We start from the raw sequence: 20,087 nt of genomic DNA on the forward strand, positions 1-20,087 counted from the left end.
TTTCCAACAGTGAGCATGTTATTATGTGTACACAAATTTTGACTATATATAGTATTATCTAGTAAGCTAGCAGATTTGACTGATTTTTGAGTCAAGATTAAACAGTTATATAATTATGTGGTGCATGCACTAACTTTTATTTATTTGATATTAATACTAATTAATATTATTTTCTTCGATTTTATATGAACCTAATTTCTTTTTTGTCTGCGTTAAAAAAAAAGAAAGAATTATTTTTAAATGTGGTTACTCATTTCTTAATGAGAAGTTATAGACAAGTGGCAGATATAATGACATTACGAATTTCATAAATCTTATAAACACACAAAATGTCACTATACCATATTTAAAATCATGAGTTTCGAATTATCTTCTCCATTGAAAAATTATATTAAATAATTATAATTAAAATTTTATGTATATATAATAAATATACGTTAGAACCTCTTTTTATCATCTTCAAATATTTACTTTATCATATTTTAAATGAGTCGAGAAAAAGAAAAGGAAACAAAGAAGAAGCTGCGACTAAAGGTTAATGGATCAAGACAAGTCAAATACAATAGTCTCTTTAGGACTAAAAAGACTTTTAAATTCTCACTTTTTTGTTTGAAAATTTTAAAGGCAGTTTAGTCGTTTTGACTAAAAGAATAACTTATTAATTTTTTTTTAATCAAATACATTAATAATCGATATCAATTATTTTTAGGCATAATATATAAATGTGCATTTTAACTTGCTCTCATTTTACATTTATACCCTCTAATTTTGGATGTGCACAAGCAAACACTTAACCTTGTATAAAGTTGAACAAGTAAACACATGAATCCTATGTGACATAATACACATAGCACACCACATAGAACGCAAATTGTCATGTAGGATGTCACGTAGGATGTGTGTTTCTATTTGTTCAATTTTATCCAAACTTAAATGTCCACTTGTGCACACTCAAAGTTGGAGGATATAAATATAAAATGAAGTCAAGTTAAAAGTCATATTTATGTATTAATCTAAACATGTAATTACTTAATTTATTATTCTATCGATTCAAAATAATGTCCAAACACTTGTTGATACTCGAAATCGATTGCACGACTTTAATCAAGTTCAATATAATAATATTTTAAAGTAAATTTAGATATTATAATTTTTTATATATAGTATTTAATAATGTTTAACTAATTAAGTTTGCGTATGAATATAGACGACGAAGACAAAGATTTCATAACAATTTTTTTATGAATAGAATGAATACTACTGCCTATGTACAGTGAATATTATAGAAACGAGTACTAAGTAATTAAAAAGTATAATTTATAAACGTACATTTAATTTGACTTTAGTTGATATTTATGCCCTTCAACTTTGGGTATAGACAAGTAGACATTTTGACTTATATAAAATTGAACAAGTAGATACACACGTTCTACAGAGACCAATTAATTCGCGACAATGCACGGCACCACTAGCAGCAAACCAGGAAAAGTAGAGTCTTTATAGCACATGAGTTTGTGTAATTGGTGTTAAGTGTCCTGGAAATGTTCCTTTACCTGTAGACAAGAATCAGTTGGTTCAAAATGAGTGTGAAAACCGACACTCGAACTTGGACACAAATGGCAAGTAAGCACTTCAACTTTGAGTATGCATATCTAGACACCTCAACTCGTCTCCACTCTGTCAGTTGAACACTCCAACTTACAAAATGATCATCTACATAGATAGCAGTTTTGCTTCTTATACAAAGAAAAAATGAATGAGTGAAACATATGCGCGGAATGAACATACCAGCCAAGATCAAAGAGATGATCTTGTATCCCAATCTGGAGGTTGTATGGTAACTGTGAACGCATCATTTGCCATTTCTTCATGTTGCGTTGTTTGAATTTCCAGGGCTGAATTAGCAATGGACGATCCACATCTATTTACTTCAATGCTTTTTATAGACACAGCTTCTCCAAAATGAGAAGGGATTTCCTCAAGCCGCTCACATTTGGTTAAACTCAAATATTCAAGCTCAGGAAAAGCATCGTCTGAGATGGACCATTGTGAAAAGTTGATATTGTCCAATTTCAAGTACTTGAGTTTAGGGAACTCCGCATCTTTCACTTCCCATTGATCCCCTTCAAAGGCTCGGAAAAGTAACTTTAGAATCTCCAAGTTAGGCAATTCTCCGATTATAGAAATTTCACACCAGGGAAGACGAAACTTGGACAAAGTCAATTCCTTTAGTTTTGAGGGGAAATTGAACTCGTGTGGAAGTTTAGATGGATAACTGTTGGAAACTAGCTTGACTGATTCAAGATGACTTAGAAACTCTAATCGCGGAAAAAGAACACACCTTCCCTTCAATTTCTCCGAATAACTAAAAGTCTCCAAAAATATACAACTCAACTTTCTCAAATTTGGCATCTTTGCCAAAATTGTCTCAGCATCTTTACCATAAGAGAGACGTGGAGTCGAAAATGTTTCCAAATCATTTAACTGATAGTTAGCAAGTGATTCATCCATGTTCTCATGCAAAGTAAATGAAGCACGACGTTTTACAAGTATATGCCTCAATTTGACCATCCTCAGAAGAGAAAGAGGTAATATCACCTCTCCTCCTAATCCTCTTACCACAAAAGTTTCTAGATTCCGAAGTTTAGCTATAAAAGAAGGAATTGAATTTGCATCAGTTTGAACAGCTAAGTACCTCAAATGAATAAGACTCTGTATTTCACTGGGAAAAGTACCACCAACGTTGAACGATTCCAAATCCAACACTTTAACAAGTTTGAAGCTTTCAAATATGAACGAGATATCACGTGGCCATAACAGGTTATCCGGATCTACAACTTTGAATTGTAAAGACCGGACATTTGAGTGACATGGACGCCACAAATCAATCTCATCCTGGTAAGAATGGATGAACAACCGGTAGTCCTCAGGCTTTTCAGGAAGCATATCCACTCCCCTGAATAAATAAATACATGACAATGAGAGTTGGTATAAGCATAACAAAATAACAAGTGCGGTCTGGGGGAGGGTAGAATGTACGCAGACCTTACCACTACCTCGTGGAGGTAGAGAGGCTGTTTCCGAAGGACCCTTGGCAGTTGGTATAAGCATAATAAAATGACATCAATATAATTTTCTGTACCTATTGATTTGGTTAAGGAAATTTTCTTGCTTGGACTTTTCCAAGCAGAAATTGTGCAAGAGATCATGAATACGACACCTTTTCACCTTGCTATTCGGTCTCCTCTCCATGGCCATTACTATATTTCTACTAATAAGATCTTCAAAAAAGTAATGTGTGACATCTTCTCTGTTTTTTTCCTTGTTCTCTTGTACAAATCCTTCAGCTTGCCACAACCGAAACAATTTGGAGACATGAATATCCTTGCCCTTTAAAAATCCTCCAAAGTAGAGAAAACAAGGCTTCAGATGGTGTGGTAAATTTTTATAACTGAATTCAATCAAAGACATGCTCTCTTCCAAGCTACCACCGTTACGTGAACCTAGACTTTCCTCTACTTTTTTCCACGAATCTTCGTTCTTCTTTTCCTCTTTCAGAACACCAGCAACTAACACAATGAAGAGAGGCAACCCTCCACAACTTTTTGCTATTCGAAATCCCACATCTACAAGTTCAGGTGGACAGCTATCCCCTTGAAACACCTCTTCCTGTAATAATGTCCAACTCTCATCATCTCTGAACAAACGAAGATGATGGGGATTGCTTTCACATTTAGCATAATTGGCAATGTCAGTAAGACGAGTTGTTAGGATAATTCTACTCCCACTATGAGCATCTTTAAAGCACATATATAAACAGTCCCATGCTGTTTTATCCCACAGATCATCAATGAGAATTAAGAATCTCTTGGTTAACAAAACTTGACGCAGCTCATTAGCTAATTCACCGTCTTCTTTTTCAGTGCGATCAGCAGGCTGAAGAACATAATTCAAGATGGTAAGCAGCAATTCCTTCCATGAATATACTTGAGTCACACGACACTTAGCGTGAACATCAAAGTGAGGGGTAGCTATGAGATCATTGTAAATCTTCTCTGCAAGAGTGGTCTTCCCGATCCCAGCCATACCAACTATCGAGATAACATCCAGATGAGGAGATCTTCTAAGTATCTGCTCCTTTATTTTGTCCATTGCCTCCTGAAAACCCTCCATTTCTTCATTTATTCTTGGAGTATTACCTGATAAAGATGGTCCAAGACTCACAGAGGTATTTACAACTTTATGCACCGTCACGTCCATCTTCTTTCTTCCACAAGTCTCACTAACAACATGATTTTCAAGCTTAATGTTATCAACAACTTCAGAAATCCAAAGAACTTTGTACCAGAGTGGATGAGAACTGGACAAGCACGAGTCGATGACATACTCTGCCTTGTATGCCATTTCAGCAACACTTGTTATTATAATACCATAAACTTCATCATGCTCATCTAAGTTTTCCGCAAAATGATTTATCAATGATCTGAGACACAATAAGCTCTCCTTGACTGATTCAATCTGATGCTTTAAATCAATAACCGAATGAATCTTAGAACGCAACAGCTCCTCCAATTTTCCCAAGAAACAACTGAAAAATCCTAATCCATCTGTCTTGGGGAAACAATAACCTAATGCATGTGGAACTTTAAGACAGATCATTTTGACTTCTGCCTCAATATGCTTGAGCAATTGCTTGAAATCAGAGAGATATAACATGTAATACCAGGCGGGTTTATAACCCTTGACATGGAAGAGACATACATAATTTATATCTTGAATACGTCTCACGAGGTCTTTGAGTTCTTGATGCATATCACGATACTGTACGATATCTGCAACAAAAGATCCCAAGTACTCTGATTTGTCTTTGACAACTAGGATCTGATCCTTCAGAAAAGAGATTGAACAATCATCATAGTTGAACAGCCTGTCTTGGCAGTTCGATAAAAAATTGACAAGGCCTTCTCCACCTGTCATGTTGCAAGGCGATGCATCCAGAAGTTGAAAGAATACTTTTCTGAACTCTACCTTGACAGTCTCAATCTCTTGTAGCAGATCAGATAATGGAAGCCTCATTTGCTGAGTGCTGGACCCGTCCACGGAACTCTCATAACTAGAACCACTGATCTGTCCTAACTTGTGGGAAGTCACTTCAGCATGCATTAAGAGATCATGCAATTCGTTAAGCTCTGTGTGTTGTGTGAGAACATCCATGAGAAAAGCTCTAAGGAAAATAAACTCTTCATGAAGACTTTCAATCAGATCCAGAATTTCAGCTTTCAAAGTTGCTTTCTGCTGTAGTAGAACCATCAAGCTTTCATCAGACTTGATAAGCTTGAAAGCAATCGTCAAAACATGAAGAACAAGATTGGTCTTCCTACTTTTGTTGCTATCCACAGCCTCCTCATAAATTAAACAGATAGCAGATTCATCCTCAATTGCAAAAGTTGCAAATCTTGTCAAGAAATCTTTCTGCTTCATGCATTCAATGCTTTGAACTGGAGGGTCAAAAAGATACGTTACGATGAGTAACAACCCATAGTAATACTTTTTAACCTCATCTGCAACAGTAAACGTTGAATAACTTTCATCCTTCAGTAGCACATTGCCAAGAATATATTCATGAAACTTTATCAAAACCTCATCCATCTTGGGGATATGCGAAGATTGTGTCTTTGAGGATTTTAGCATGCTGAAATAAGAATCAATGACATCAAAGTCGATAGGAAGAAAATTCAAAAGATTTATCGTAGGATGATCCAGTGTCGATGATGTAGAAATGGTGGGACACATCTGTCTAATTACTGCCTTAATAAACTTGAATTTTAAAAGCAATTCAAAATGCAAGCGATTAATTTCCCTGGTCATGTCTTCTTGCTTCAAGTCACGAGAAAGAGATTTAATGACTGACCATGCTTGTTTAGTCACAGACTGAATAAGGGTAAAAAAATCAGTCATCTCTGTTTGCTCTTTGCACTGTTCCGATGAATACATGAGAAAAGTTCCCAACAATATCAGCTCTTCTCGAACACAGTCAGCCAGATATTTCAGAGGAGCTATTATGGTGGCTTCACCGTTTAGCAGCTGAATCAGATTAATTTCTACCTTCACATGATTAAAGTTCAGTTCCAAAAGAAAAAGCTCATGGTCTGTTTCAGTATTCTTCATGCCTCCCTCATCATAAAAGGAGTAGATCACAATTGCTGCCTCAATGATCAGAGCATTGATATGTGATTGAAGAGAATTGAATTCTTCACGTGAAGTGCGTTGGAATACTATGCTGTGGAGAAATGTAGAAAGGTAAGTTAGTCCTTTTTGGAGCCACGGTAGAAGATCATCAAAGGTAACTTTTAAGCTGGCATCACGGCTTAGAAGCTCCACCAGATCCTCTTTGATAGCATCAACAGAATCATACATAAAATCAGCGTTCATTGTAGTCTCTGGTCGTGATGACTTTGACTCAATCAAGAGGCTCAGATAAATCTGCCTCAGTTCAGGTGTAAAAGGACTTAACCTTTCCAGCAATTTCGAGAACTCACAATCTAACACTCGGTGTGCCTGCAGGTCTTCGTCGTGCTCCTCCTCCTCCTCCATACTGTTGGCCAACCTTAAGAAACATAGGTGTACTGTGGTATAAGCTATATCCTCAGCAAGGGCAAAAAGATCCTTAAAACTCTCATGCTCAATGCACCGATTCACAGTTAATGATAAGAAGACTCCTAGATATCTCAGCTTCGGTTTAAGCGCAGGACACTTTACATCAAGTAAGTGCAGTATGCCATCAAAACAACGAAGCAAAGCTATGACAGACCCTACCATCTCCATAGTTATAATGAGACTAGATGATCTTGATGGCTTTGAAGCTTTGATTCGCTCAGCAATATTCTCCAGTCGAATTATCTTCAGCACCTTTGATATCATTTCGATGGTGTCATTTGTCTTGCTTTGATCATTCATTTGAGAACTTATCTCAAAAAAGCCACCAAGAGCTTTCATAAATAGGGACCTAAGTTGTGTAGATATCCCGTTCTCAGGGTGAGCCGTTTCCAGGTACTTGAGAGATAAAGCTACATACACTAGTTTGTTCCCAGCATTGTCCAATTGATTATTCGTCAAACTATCAAAATGCTCGCCCTTCACACGATGTATGGCATTTATCACACAGAAACACTTCTCAGCCATCTGCTTTCCACCTTTTCAGCTGTCTCTAATTGTTGGATTCCTAATAAATCCTGCAAGTAATAAATTCGATACCTTCAGATAGCTTGACACGAACATATTTCGTGCACACTAAGAAGATTTAGTGATTACCAGTCTTTTCTTCAGAAAACACTCCTAGTTTTTATCTTGTATTCGGTAGCCAATGACCGGAAACAGTTTCTCTACCCCACAAAGGTAGAAGTAACATCTATGTATATATCCTACCCTCCTCAACTTGTGGGATTACACTGGACCCGACCCTACTATTAGTATCTCCACTACAAAAGTTACCTCTAGTTAAGGATGAATACATTTCATCCATCTTACTATTCAATCTGGTGGTTCCTTTTTGGTCCTTCATTAAATTACAAATTAACTTACTTTTGAATTGGTGAATTAAATTAAACAAAAAAAAAAATGCCAAGTACATCTTAACATTCAGATACGTATTCAAATTCACATATCTAAATCTTAATACACATCTTAATTCAGATTCATTGTGTTTGGTATGAAGGAAAACAATTTTTATTTTTCCAAAAATTATTTTTCAATTTTCCCATGTTCTTTTTTTTTTCTGGTGTCCGAAGCCCACATTGGACCTCCGACTAAATCCGGATCGCGCACTACAGGGCCCATTCGGGGGTGGCGCTCCCAACAGGATTTTCTCCATACCTAGGGCTCAAACCCGAGATCTCTGGTTAAGGGTGAAACACTCCTACCAGTGCACCACAACCCATGTTGGTCAATTTTCCCATGTTTAGTTGGTCAATTTTTTGGAAAACAAGTAAGGTCAAATGACTTCAGCAGTGGAAGTAGAAAAAAACAAATTTCATACATGGTATTCCATATTAATTGTATCCTCCAAACCCTCAAACACACCCCATCTTCACCCCAGCACCCCCTCCCCCCCACACCTTCTATAGTATTTGTCTTACATATCAAACACAAAAAAAGTAAACAAGAAACCTACTTATTTTCCTTCGTACCGAACAGAGTTAATCTTAATAAAAACAAATAAAACTTACTTTGGTATTGGTGGAAATTTTACTTGGAAACCCCCAAAGACAAACACCTTTGCACAGTGATTCAAGTCCTCAACTTATTTTAGCTTCCTGCAACTAAAAACCCAAAAATAAAGCATTTCAACTTGCAGTTTTTTTGGGGGTGGGGGAAGGTACACTGACTTATTGATTAGTATTATCTCATTTCCCACTTATTTTCATGTTAAAGACAAAAAGTTACAGCTAGGTAGTATAAACAATGATAATAAGACAGACTGAATAATGAAATAATTTATTTCCTTCCATATGATCTGTCATTCTTTCATTTACTAAATAAATAGTACAAGCTAAAGTAGAAAATATATTTCAATAATGTAAACAAAGGTAGAATTAATTGTACAAAGTATAACCAATGTAAGGCTTTATACAGAATGAATCAAAATTTTCAGGACTAAATAAAACAATTTAACAGTCTCGAGAGTCTCCTTGATCATATCCCTATAGCATCAAGAAGGCGCGAATGTTCTGTCACAGAAACCAATGAATTCGCGACAATAGCACCACTAGCAGCAACTGCAGGAACTCCAATGCCAGGAAAAGTAGAGTCTCCACAGCACATGAGTTGTGGAATTGGTGTTGAGTGTCCAGGAAATGTGCCTTTACCTGCAGATCGAATCAGTTGGTTTAGAATGAGCGTGATCTTATAGTTCGAGTAAAAAATAATGAGTTCAGTTGAACACACTATTTTACCTGCTAATATAGCTGGTCCATAGGTCCCTCTGTTTCTTCTAAGAAATCTTTGATGTGTTAATGGAGTTCCCACTAATTTCACCTCACACTTCTCGCGATTAAACCCTGGCCCTAGTGCTTTCTCTACAGCCTTCCACATTACCTGTCATGTAAACGGAAAAAATCAGCTGAAAAGGCACCTCAATATGAATACAATTTTGCAGCTAGCTAGAACGGGAAGTACAACTAGTTCTTGATTGAAGGTCACAAATTGCAAAGATACATATAGACGGAAAATGAACATGTGATAAAAGATATCTAGAATAGTGGAGGATGCAGTATTCAGTCATCGAGTTCATTTGAGCTCAGTATTTTCAACGAGGAGCATACATTTACGTGTAAAAGTCCACTAAAATTGCAATAAATTATAGTTTTAAATCCGTATGTTAAAAGTGTTACGGGTTCAATTCTAAGAATCTTAAAGGTTGAACCCATAGTGTTTAAATCTTCCTCTGATCTAGAGCATAAATCAGCTAGGCACGATGGCTTGAGCATTGTGACTAAGCTTCTGATTCAAGAGGGAAAATGAAACATCTAACAACGTGTTAGCTAATATCATAATAACGTGACATGATAAAGCAAGTTGATCAGCCATACTATCATCACAAAACTATGTAAACAACGAAAGCTGGACCGTTCTTTGTCACCCCAATTTGTGGGACTATACTGGGTATGTTTGTTGTTGTTGGACCACTGTTTGTCATTAATAGATAAGAAATTAAAAGAGTACCTCAGATCTTTCAGCCTTGAGGTTTTTGTACTCATTGCTTCGGCGATCAAGACCTTCCCAAATTTCAAATGGCTCAGTTCCAGGGGTATAAGCATGCAAAACATGTTTTCCAGGTGGAGCAAGATCTGGACTAAGCACACTCGGGACAGATATCAGCACGACGTTCTGATCAGCATCAACCCCTCGGTCCCAGTCATTAACTACTATATGATGGATTCCCAGGTCATCAGATATACCCTATAGATCCATTACAATGACAATTAAAGTAAGCAATCAGTCCACGAAAGCTATTACAATGCATCGTTGTGCTGTGCCTTACCTCTGCATCAAAACCCAAATGCAGATGCATGAATGATTCACACTGTTGGGTCATTTCAATCCCGTCCTGATATGACTTCGGGACAGCTTCTGGAGGCAATAAACTCAGTGTATCCCACATAGATGCATTACTGACTACAGCCTTCCTAGCACGGACAAACTGCAACATCACAAAGAGAAAGTGCAACCTTAATAGAAAATGTCATGTATCATTTCACAATGCAACATACTTTTAATTTACTCACTTGGCCACCTCTGAGTTTGACTCCAACAGCTCGACCCTTTTCAACAACTATGTTTTCTACGTGACTCTTGAGAGAAATCCGTCCACCAAACTTTTGTAATCCTCGAACAAGAGCATCAACGATTGCTCCACTTCCATGAAGTGGATATTCTAAAGAACAACCTGGCTTATACCATTCTGAGAACATGTACACCTATGAAGCATCAACTATGATATTAATGAAGTTGTATGAATTAATTGTGAGAATAATGATACTTGCTCCAATAAGTTAAGTTAAATGTAAGAACGTTAAACATAAAATCGAGTACAACACTCGTGAAACCATGAAGATGAGACTAATTAATACCAGATTTATGTAGAATATTTCTATAAGGATATATGTTACCATTTCTGCTGAGAGTATGCCGTTAGTTTTGACCCCGGCAAGCAAGAAAGCTAGGAGATCCAGCCAATTACGTATAAAAGGGTCTTTTATCCCCAAAGAATCAATTATTTCTGAAAAGGGTCTGAGAAGCTTGGTAGCACCAAGGGCTCCTTGAGGTCCCATTTGAGCAAAAGATTTTAAGAGAGAAGGTGCATATCTAGCAGCAGCAGTCGAAAGAACGCCCAAGTCCCCTCGGATAGATAGTGGAGGCAGAGCCATTGCAGCTGCTGAGATTGGAAGTATTGCGTCCTGTAAAAACAACACTCTATGCAAATGAGTAAAGAGCTCTTACAAAAGTTCGAGAGCAAGGGACTATCAAGAGAAACATCTCTGGGTATTAGAACAATCAATAACGTAAGAAACGACAACATGTATGAGAAGTATGCAATACTCACAAGAAGTTTCCTCCACTCTCTCGCTGAATCTGGTCCTGCATACTTCTCTAGATCCTGAATTGTGACAGAGATTATCACGAAGAATGTTATAAGGAAATGTAACCGTTCAGCTAAAAGATAAAATGGTTTCATTAGGATACGATCACATAAATAAAAAGGAAGTCATACAGTCCTCTACTGTAAGCATAGTACACTAGATCAACATCATAATATTTTTATAAGTTACAACATGAAGCTTGCAAATACTGAAAACACACAGGAAAAATTTTGATGATGTCTATGAAAGATGTTCACAAAAGCAAACAGGAGGTCAGACCTTAAAAAACTCTGTTGGGCCAATGCGTGACAGGAATTCACCTTCAGGTACATATACCATCCACGAGTCATAATTCACACAGGGAATCGATTCACCTAATGCATCAAGAACCTGAGAAACGTATCAATAAGTCGAGTTATTTGCTAACAAGAAACCATGTATACTAAATTACAGTAAAAATTTGTTAACATCTCATACACTTATTTCATGTGTAGTAACTTAAGAACATTGATGCGACAAAGAAAATGCTAGTATATAAAGCCCTTAATTCGAGTTCTGTCCACATTAGACGAATACTACATTTGGAAGGAAGGTCTAGGATAGACGAGGGAAGATGAAAACTTATATACTAGTATATTTCGATTCATTTGCATTCTGAACAAACAAAGCCAAATTATAAACATATACGAGTATAACCTGTGCTAATGGATTAGCCTGAGGACCTCTTGATTGAAAACCGGAGAACAATGATGGACCAGAGTCAAATTTGTATCCTTTAATATCAAAAGAGTGAGCTGCACCTCCGGCTACATCATGGCTTTCTAGTACTAAAACATCTTGGCCATACCTAGCAAGAAGTCCAGCACAACATAGCCCACCTATACCACTCCCAATAACAACGATATCTGCTTCTGGCTTGCCTGCACATTATTCTGCAGTCAAATAAACATGTTCCTGTAGTGAGAGAACTTATCCGCATTAAGAATCTACACAGACAAGATCCTTAGAAAGACGGTATTTTCCTTCAATGGAACATCAATTTACACCTTGAGGCAAGTGGATACATCACGAGTTATCAAGTCTTCCAAATACCAATCTGTTATACACTAAGCATAAAGACAACAATTTCAATACATGTTATAAACTAAGAACTTACAACAACTAGACATATCGTGCATATATTCGTTCATTTTTCCAGGAAAAAGTACTCCGTTTGCGTCATGTAATTTGATTAAACACAGAATTCAACAAGGTAATGTGACTTGCAAAAGAGTCAGCTATAAGAAACTATCAAACATTTTGGAATGTCCACACTTACTGAGTGTTACTACATGTAACTACATTCTCCCCATCCAAATTCACTAGGCACTTTTGGCTTGTTGAGTGTTACTTCTACATATTTTCGAAATCTACGCCAAATTTACTATAAGTTGCAATTTTTCTTATATCAAAGTTTTAAAAAATAATGCAAAGATGATAGTCAATATATATTTAATTTGATTCTCGCCTTCTCCGGTAAATCAAAAATTGAGAAATATATTGGCATTGTGTATTGAGTAAAATTGGCTAGACCAAAGAGACAAAATGCCGATAGAAATATTAGCTTACACCACTAACGACCTTACCGACATCCATGTTTTAGTAAGGAATAGTGGATTGGGTTATGAATTATGACATTTGACCCACTCCAATTAAGTCAAAGTAACCAAATAATCCTTTCATTCATTAACTCAATTATTTTAACCCGTCCATTCGACACCCCATCAATAAACATTTAATGTCCCACATGTGGGTCCGGAGAAGGTAGACAATCTATTTCCAATAAAACCAACCACATTCACAAGATCCCAATCTTTCTTGTAAAACATACATACATACATATCATAACAACAATTATAATAAACCATAGCGATACCTGGAACGGGTTGCTTGGAGGCAAGAGTAGCAGAGGTAGAAACTGTGCGTTTTCGATTCGATGAGTTGAAATTGAAAAGAGGAGAAAATTGAAGAAACCTCAAAGCCATTGAATTTGAATTTTTACAACTAATTTGGCTAACCATAAATTGTATACTATTATACTTCTATAGCTAAGTTTGTTGATAGTTGAATTTCCACGTTCTAAGTTTCTGCACCACAAATTTATATTGTATCTCACATAATTTATATAAGTTGTGTAAGGCTACTCAATAGTTTGACAAGTGGAAGGTGGGTCAATTCCTTATTTTTTTTAGAGTATATCAAAAATAGTCCCTTAAGTATGTATTAAACAACTTTGGTCGTTTAAGTTTGTCAAAAGTTAATATTTTTATTTTCCGACGTATTTAACAATTTTACGGTAATAGTGCAAAAAGAGATTTAAACATAAACATCAAGAAAATCCCATTAAGAATTAAAATTAGTTTTTGTGAATTCGAAGTAGGTAACAGGTCTGGCAAGATTTGTATCACAGAAATTTATTGAAAATATAACTAAATAAATTATAAAAAATATAAGATTGGGTGGATATTTTGGTGTGAAGTCAGATCGTACTAAAGACAACGATTTATTTTGAAAAATGATAGATTTCCAAATTTCATTCTTTAACAAATTACTTATCATTTAAACGAAAACAATCATACAATTTAATTAATATTGTACTAAAAGCAAAAAAAAAAAGAAAGAAACTCCTAGGTGCAAATCTCATCGCCACCTGTTTTATTGAAAAGAATTCAAAGGACGATAATTAAACAACTTAGTTCTTAATTTTGTGTACAATCTTCATGTCGCTATTTGGAAATAGAGTTTGAGGGGTTGTTGGTGGCAATGAACCTTGGATGGGGCAAAAACTTTTAAGTGTCAAAGGTAAAAGTGCACCAAAAGGAAGAATTTTAGGCCAACAACTATCATGAATGTCTAGTACAGCTTTACAACATTGAGGCCCGATTAATCGAAGTCGAATAGTTAAGAAAGATGTTATAATCTCTTCAACACATCCAGGAACATTGAACACTGATGCTAAGCATTTGGAAATATCCGGAAAAAGACCATTATCAAGCTGACCTCCTAAACCTGGTAAAAGACCTTCTCCTCCGAGTAACTGTGAGACGCTTGGAGAAACCTCAATCGATATGCATAAGAAAATAAGTGCATATGCATAGCCAGAAGTCATTTTTCTTATCGAATATATAAGTTGATAAGATAATTTGGAATTTGATGAAAATTTGGAAAGGAGGACATGCCATATTTATATGGTAAGATATTTGGTTACTTTTCCCCCTCTTTAAATTAAACGTCTTTTATATGGGAACTTTATTGTACATTTTAATAGTTGTAATTAATTTTCGTTTTAAGTTTTAATGCCTTTAAAGACAGTACCATTAATCTATACGATATTTACTAAGTGACAATATTTGTTATATTTTAGTATTTTCGTTCATAAACAGTAAGCATAAGGATTATATTAAACTGAATGTGTTAAATTTTTGTTAGGGGTTGTTACATATTGTTTCATAATAATATATTGTATTGTATTGTATTATTTTAATGAATATAATGTTTGAATAGATTGTATCGTTCTCTATCGTTATATAATATCACACATTCATAATACAAGGTAGGGTAAAAGAAAAAATAGAATTATTAAATAATAAGTAAAGACAAAATGAGAAGAAAATATTAAGGTAACGACAAATCACATCAAATCGGTCCTCACAAAAAAATGAATTTTTTTATCGTTACCTAACAATGGATTTAAATCATACAATATAGTAAAATTTAAGTAATAAACAAAACAAAATACCTAGATAAATATTTTATATTATACTCTCATGTTTCTGTTTCATTCATATTATACCAAATAAATATTTTATATAGACAAACATCTTTAATCATTTTGAACAAAATAAAATCCTCGATAACAATTAAAATTATAGACTTCCAATCTGGGTAAGAAGTGTTGTACTACTAAATTTCTAATTTCTGTTACATGATTCATAGAAAAAATAAATACATACTAATAAATAAAAAAATTATTTATCCTTCAACCCGAACAACATAAACATATATTAATAATAATCATAGGTACTTCCAAACTAGGTGAAAAATAAAAATTCAATCACTAAATTAAACCTTGCATCTATCACAAAATAAGATTAGAGTAAGTTTTTTAGACCTTCAATTAATATAACCTTTTGACTAGTCTAATCGGTGCTGGAGGGTAATCTGACGGACTCTCAGCCCTATTAGGGCCACTAGGAACCAAACGATATGAAGACCCTAGCCCTCGTTGACCACCATTCAATTTCCTTGATGCCTTCAATTTATATAGCTTTTTGCCTAGCTTAATCGGCTCTAGAGGGTAATCTGATGGACTCTCAGCCCTATTAGGGCCACTAGGAACCAAACGGTATGAAGACCCTGACCTTTGTTGAACATCATTCAACTTTCTTGAAATCTCGTGAATAGCTAAAAAAGGTTGAAATATTTTTTCACTTTTTGCTAATAAACTCTCATGTGGTCGAATAGCTTGAACCATTTTTTCATTACTAGGAACAAAGAGAGCAATAAGAATGAAGAAGATTAAGTGAGAGAAATTCATTTTTGATTGTTTTTTTTTTTCGATGAATGGTTCTTAAATAATAATTATTGTAAATGTGAACTTAATAAAGTTTATATGGAAAAAATCTTTGAAGATTAACGTATTATAAATTCATAAATTTTATCTACAAATTCATCATGGAGATTTGAAAAGATTTTGCAGTACAAGTTTAATTTTTTCCTAATTAATAAATGCAGTATTATGCTCCACATATGTAGAGTTTTTAAAAAAATACCAAATTATGTTAATCTAGTTATAAATTTAGGTTTATTGTTTAATTTCACTTTTAAAAACTCTGAATATTTATCTTCATCATAATAATTGCAAGATTCAATGCATTCAATCGAGTGTAAAATATTTTACAGACAAATTAATAGATTTGATTTCTTCATTTCTGTTATTTTCTGGAGTCGAGGATCTATCATAAAGCCTACCGGACTAAGCATTAGAAAATAAGACCAAAAAGGTGAAAATAATTTTTCCCCTTTTAACATCACCTTACAAATCAAATTCTACCTCCAATGTTATTTTGTTTCCATTTTTATATTATTAAAATTATTATTTAATGGGGAAATTATTTCCCCCTTAAACAGCTTTTATATGACGCCAATTTAAATTAGTCTAAACCCAATGCGAACTCACGGAATATATATATATATATATATATATATAAATAAAAGTTGTAATATATTCAGTTCAATATAATTCTTGTGTTCTTTAATTTAGAGAATGTGCTATATAATAAACATTGATATTAATGCTATAAAACATTAAAACCTGAAAAGATAATCGATTACAATTTTACTACTATTAAAATGTATACAATAAAGTCTTCATATTAATGACATTTAAAGAAATTAAAAGGTCCACCATACATTAACGTTACATCCTACAATATATAAATATGAAATCTTCCTTCCAAATTTTCATCAAATTCCAAATCCTCTAAACATGACTTATGTCTATGCTTATGCACTAATTCTCTTGTGTATATCGATCCAGGTTTCTCCGAGCGTCTCACAATTACTAGGAGGAGGAGGTCTTTTACCAGGTTTAGGTGGTCAGGTCGATAATGGTCTTTTTCCGGATATCTCCACATGCTTAGCATCAGTGTTAAACGTTCCTGGATGTGTTGAGGAGATTATAACATCTTTCCTAACTATTCGACTTCGATTAGTTGGTCCTCAATGTTGCAAAGCTGTATTAGACATTCATGATAGTTGTTGGCCTAAGATTTTCCCTTTTGGTTCACTTTTCCCTTTAACACTCCGAAGTTTTTGCCCCATTCAAGGTCCATTACCACCAACATCCCCTCAACCTCTAGTTCCAAAAAATGGCGTAAAAATTGTACACGAAATTAAGAACTAGGTTTGTTCAATTATCGTCCTTGGAATTCTTTCTAGTCTAATAAATGAGTGGCGATGAAATTTGCACCTAGGAGTTTTTCTGTTTTTAGTATAATGTTAAACTATGTGATCGTTTTCGTTTTGTGTTAGATATAATATTGCACATGTTGTAACACTTGTTAGTACAAGTGCTCTATTCAAATAATATTAACTATAGCTACACAATTAATATGTACAATTTTGATTGTTGTGAGAAAAAAAAACTTCAATGAATTTATTTCATTCTAATCAATTTTGAAAACAAATAAGACGTAATTAGATAAGGAATGATAAGTAACAACCTTTATAATTAGCCTATTCTGATTCATTAGACTCCTAATCAAAATCTAATTCCTCAAACACACGGTTATTATATGCGTTTAATAGATTTATCGTTTTCCGTAACGACACACATCAAGAATTTGAATGATAACCCAACTCAAAAAATAAAATATGATTAGTACTATAAATGTACTCGAAATTAAATAGGTGTTGATTATTTTTTGAATGTTTATGAAACTCTATGTCCTAATAGATTTGGAATAGGAATATATTGTTCTTTTAGGATTGGGAGAACCTTTTTCTTATAGGTTTGGGATTATTCGGGATCTATACATGTAGTTGGGATTCTAAATCATTGTACCTTTTTTTTTCTCTCATAGAAAACTTTCTATGCTTTTGCTTGGAGGATTAAGCCTACCCGAACATCGTCAACCTTTTTGTTCAAAGGAAGTGACAGTCATGGACCCTCGAAGCTCTAATCTTTTAAAGGGAGATTGCAAAGGAAGAACAATCTTTCATGTCACCGTGATCATGGACCTTTCATGTGAGATTATGTTGGACATTCTTTCGAGATTACCAATCAAGTCCATTTTTTGTTGTAAGACGGTTTGTAAACTGTGGTATAATCTTTTAACTTCGGACTCATTATTTTCTAACATGTATCACAAAAGATCATCATCTAATTTTCCTTGCCTTTTGCTTTCAATTGGTTACCCTGTCCAGTTTCTTGTGGAACTCAAACCAGATGATCCTTACCCCCTAAAGAGCACCACTGCGTTGAGCCCTATGTTTCATCTCCCTTTACCCGACATGAGATTAATTGGTTCATGTAATGGGTTCGTTTGTTTGTTGAAAGGTTGCATATATGACTTAGACCATTCGGTTTACATTTGCAATCCTCTTTTGGGTGAGTATTTCAAGGTTAAATTGCCTAAATGGAAGAAAAGAATTTGTGTTGCTTATGCATTCTGCTTTAGTGAAGTCTCTAGGCAGTATAAAGTATTGAGATCAGTAGTTAGTAATTTTGATAGACATCCACAAGTATCAGAATTGGAGGTTTATACTCTTGGAGTTGATAAAAAATGGAGATATGTGAGTGAGGCTCCACAACCTCTATCCATAACATTTAGTAAGGCTAACGTCAATGGTGTTGTTCATTGGATGAATTCGGGAAAAAATGACAGCATTTACTCCTTTAACAGTTGGACAGAAGAGGTGAAGTCCCTGTTAGCTCCGCGCGGTCTGAAAACTCCATCCTACAAATTGGTGCTAGTAGAGTTGGGGAATAGTCTATGTTTGTGTAATCCTAATGATAGTGAGTATGTTGATATATGGTGGATGAAAGAGTATGGAATAGCTGAATCTTGGACTAAAACTCACATTTTGAAGGATACTATTCAACCAAATACCCGTTGGGATAGATTTATACCAATCTCAACTTGGAAAGATGGAGAAATATTGATGCAAAGGTATAGTGGCACACAAGTAGTTTCTTACAACCCAAAAGAAAAGAAGTTTACGAAGGTTAAAGTGTACCCTGGACATGTAGCGGCTAGCTACATCCCAAGTTTTTACTCACTCAAGACTGTCATTGGAGAAAGTTCTCAAGTCTCATATGTTTATCGAAGATTGACATAGTTTAGATATTTAATTAGTCTTATTTCCTCCTGGATATTATGTTTTCTCGATGTTTCTCGTGTAATTCATCTATAGACCTGTCAACTTTTAATGTGTAATGAATGTTTTTGAGTTATGATAGTACAACTCTGCCTCTATAAGCAGAGCATACCTTGTCCCATTTTAACGTTTCTTGCAATGTGAAGTCTTTAAAGCTATATTCCTTTTGTTTCAATTCATTCTGCACTTGTATGAGTAGAACGGACTAAGGAACAAAATGAGAACAAAGAAAACATGGACGAGCTTGAGCACGAAATGTCTTCCTGCAATTTTGCAACATAAGCTATACTTCATAAGCGTAAGCTATTTTCATCATATATGGGCATTCTATAACTATATAAAAGAGATCAATAAATGCATAGAAGCAGCAACAAAACACTACTCTACCTTTCTATGCTGTCAAGTGCAGCAGTGATCCTGAACTTGTTATCGAACTAGCCAACTTAATTAGATGCTAGCCTACTCGAGATTGACACTGTCTTAAGTCACGGAATCTCATCAACACGCTGCTTCTGTTGGGGTCTATCTCGACAATATATTGAATTTTGGAATTTTATCTGTTAAAGACTGATAAATAGGAAGACATAAAGAGAAAAAAGGTAAATATTACCTCCAACAGTATAATTCAGGAAGACATTAAGAGAAAAAAAGGTAAATATTACCTCCAATAGTATAATTTAGGAAGACATAAAGAGAAAAAAAGTAAATATTACCTCCAACAGTATAATTCAGGAAGACACAAAGAGAAAAAAAGAAGTAAATATTACCCCAACAATATAATTCAGGAAGACATAAAGAGAAAAAAAGGTAAATATTACTTCCAACAGTATAATTCAGGAAGACATAAAGAGAAAAAAAGACAAATATTACCTCCAATAGTATAATTCAGAAAGACATAAAGAGAAAAAAAAAGGTAAATATTACCTCCAACAGTATAATGCAGGAAGACATAAAGAGAAAAGGGTAAGTATTACCTTCAACAATATAATTCAAGAAGACATTAAGAGAGAAAAGGTAAGTATTACCTCC

The 20,087-nt window shown here is 34.7% G+C and overlaps 4 protein-coding genes across 5 annotated transcripts in view; 1 reads left to right on the plus strand and 3 right to left on the minus strand.

The window, feature by feature from the left end:
• LOC125866693 (prolycopene isomerase, chloroplastic-like) overlaps window positions 1–13,187 on the minus strand; it is a 56,401-nt gene extending 43,214 nt beyond the window's left edge. Inside the window, exons 1-10 of one of the 2 annotated variants that reach the window (XM_049547001.1) lie at window positions 13,054–13,187; window positions 11,835–12,058; window positions 11,418–11,528; window positions 11,102–11,155; window positions 10,668–10,955; window positions 10,284–10,475; window positions 10,040–10,198; window positions 9,721–9,957; window positions 8,952–9,093; window positions 8,664–8,864 (exon numbers count right to left, since the gene is read on the minus strand). In XM_049547001.1, the coding sequence (XP_049402958.1) occupies window positions 8,692–8,864; window positions 8,952–9,093; window positions 9,721–9,957; window positions 10,040–10,198; window positions 10,284–10,475; window positions 10,668–10,955; window positions 11,102–11,155; window positions 11,418–11,528; window positions 11,835–12,058; window positions 13,054–13,162 (1,689 nt within the window). In that variant the 5' untranslated portion in view covers window positions 13,163–13,187 and the 3' untranslated portion in view covers window positions 8,664–8,691. Of the gene's footprint in view, window positions 1–8,565; window positions 8,865–8,951; window positions 9,094–9,720; window positions 9,958–10,039; window positions 10,199–10,283; window positions 10,476–10,667; window positions 10,956–11,101; window positions 11,156–11,417; window positions 11,529–11,834; window positions 12,059–13,053 lie in introns of those variants that run through there. The other variant, XM_049547000.1, reaches the window with a different exon arrangement.
• LOC125868908 (putative late blight resistance protein homolog R1B-16) lies at window positions 1,352–7,182 on the minus strand. The gene is made up of 3 exons (XM_049549473.1): window positions 3,143–7,182; window positions 1,789–2,956; window positions 1,352–1,553 (listed from the first exon to the last, which is right to left on the minus strand). Exons 1-2 carry the CDS (start codon window positions 7,180–7,182, stop codon window positions 1,798–1,800), a joined length of 5,199 nt encoding a protein of 1,732 aa, XP_049405430.1. The 3' UTR covers window positions 1,352–1,553; window positions 1,789–1,797.
• A 682-nt stretch (window positions 13,188–13,869) lies between the features above and the next one.
• On the minus strand, window positions 13,870–14,286 carry LOC125868909 (uncharacterized). The gene has a single exon (XM_049549474.1). It carries the CDS (start codon window positions 14,284–14,286, stop codon window positions 13,870–13,872), a length of 417 nt encoding a protein of 138 aa, XP_049405431.1.
• A 3,554-nt stretch (window positions 14,287–17,840) lies between these two features.
• Window positions 17,841–19,019, plus strand: LOC125868911 (F-box protein At3g07870-like). Its single transcript, XM_049549475.1, has one exon. It carries the CDS (start codon window positions 17,841–17,843, stop codon window positions 19,017–19,019), a length of 1,179 nt encoding a protein of 392 aa, XP_049405432.1.
• Window positions 19,020–20,087: the final 1,068 nt, after the last annotated feature.

The sequence above is a fragment of the Solanum stenotomum genome, chromosome 6 (assembly GCF_019186545.1).
Source record: "Solanum stenotomum isolate F172 chromosome 6, ASM1918654v1, whole genome shotgun sequence".
In the NCBI taxonomy this organism is placed as follows: Eukaryota; Viridiplantae; Streptophyta; class Magnoliopsida; order Solanales; family Solanaceae; genus Solanum; species Solanum stenotomum.

Excerpts from the sequence above, each read along its gene's own strand:
- LOC125868908 (XM_049549473.1), bottom strand. The coding sequence starts at position 7,182 with ATGGCTGAGAAGTGTTTCTGTGTGATAAATGCCATACATCGTGTGAAG. Across the intron at positions 2,957-3,142 it reads TTCCTTAACCAAATCAATAG|GGGAGTGGATATGCTTCCTG; the intron begins GTACAGAAAATT and ends TTATTTATTCAG.
- LOC125868909 (XM_049549474.1), bottom strand. The coding sequence starts at position 14,286 with ATGACTTCTGGCTATGCATATGCACTTATTTTCTTATGCATATCGATT.
- LOC125868911 (XM_049549475.1), top strand. The coding sequence starts at position 17,841 with ATGGACCCTCGAAGCTCTAATCTTTTAAAGGGAGATTGCAAAGGAAGA.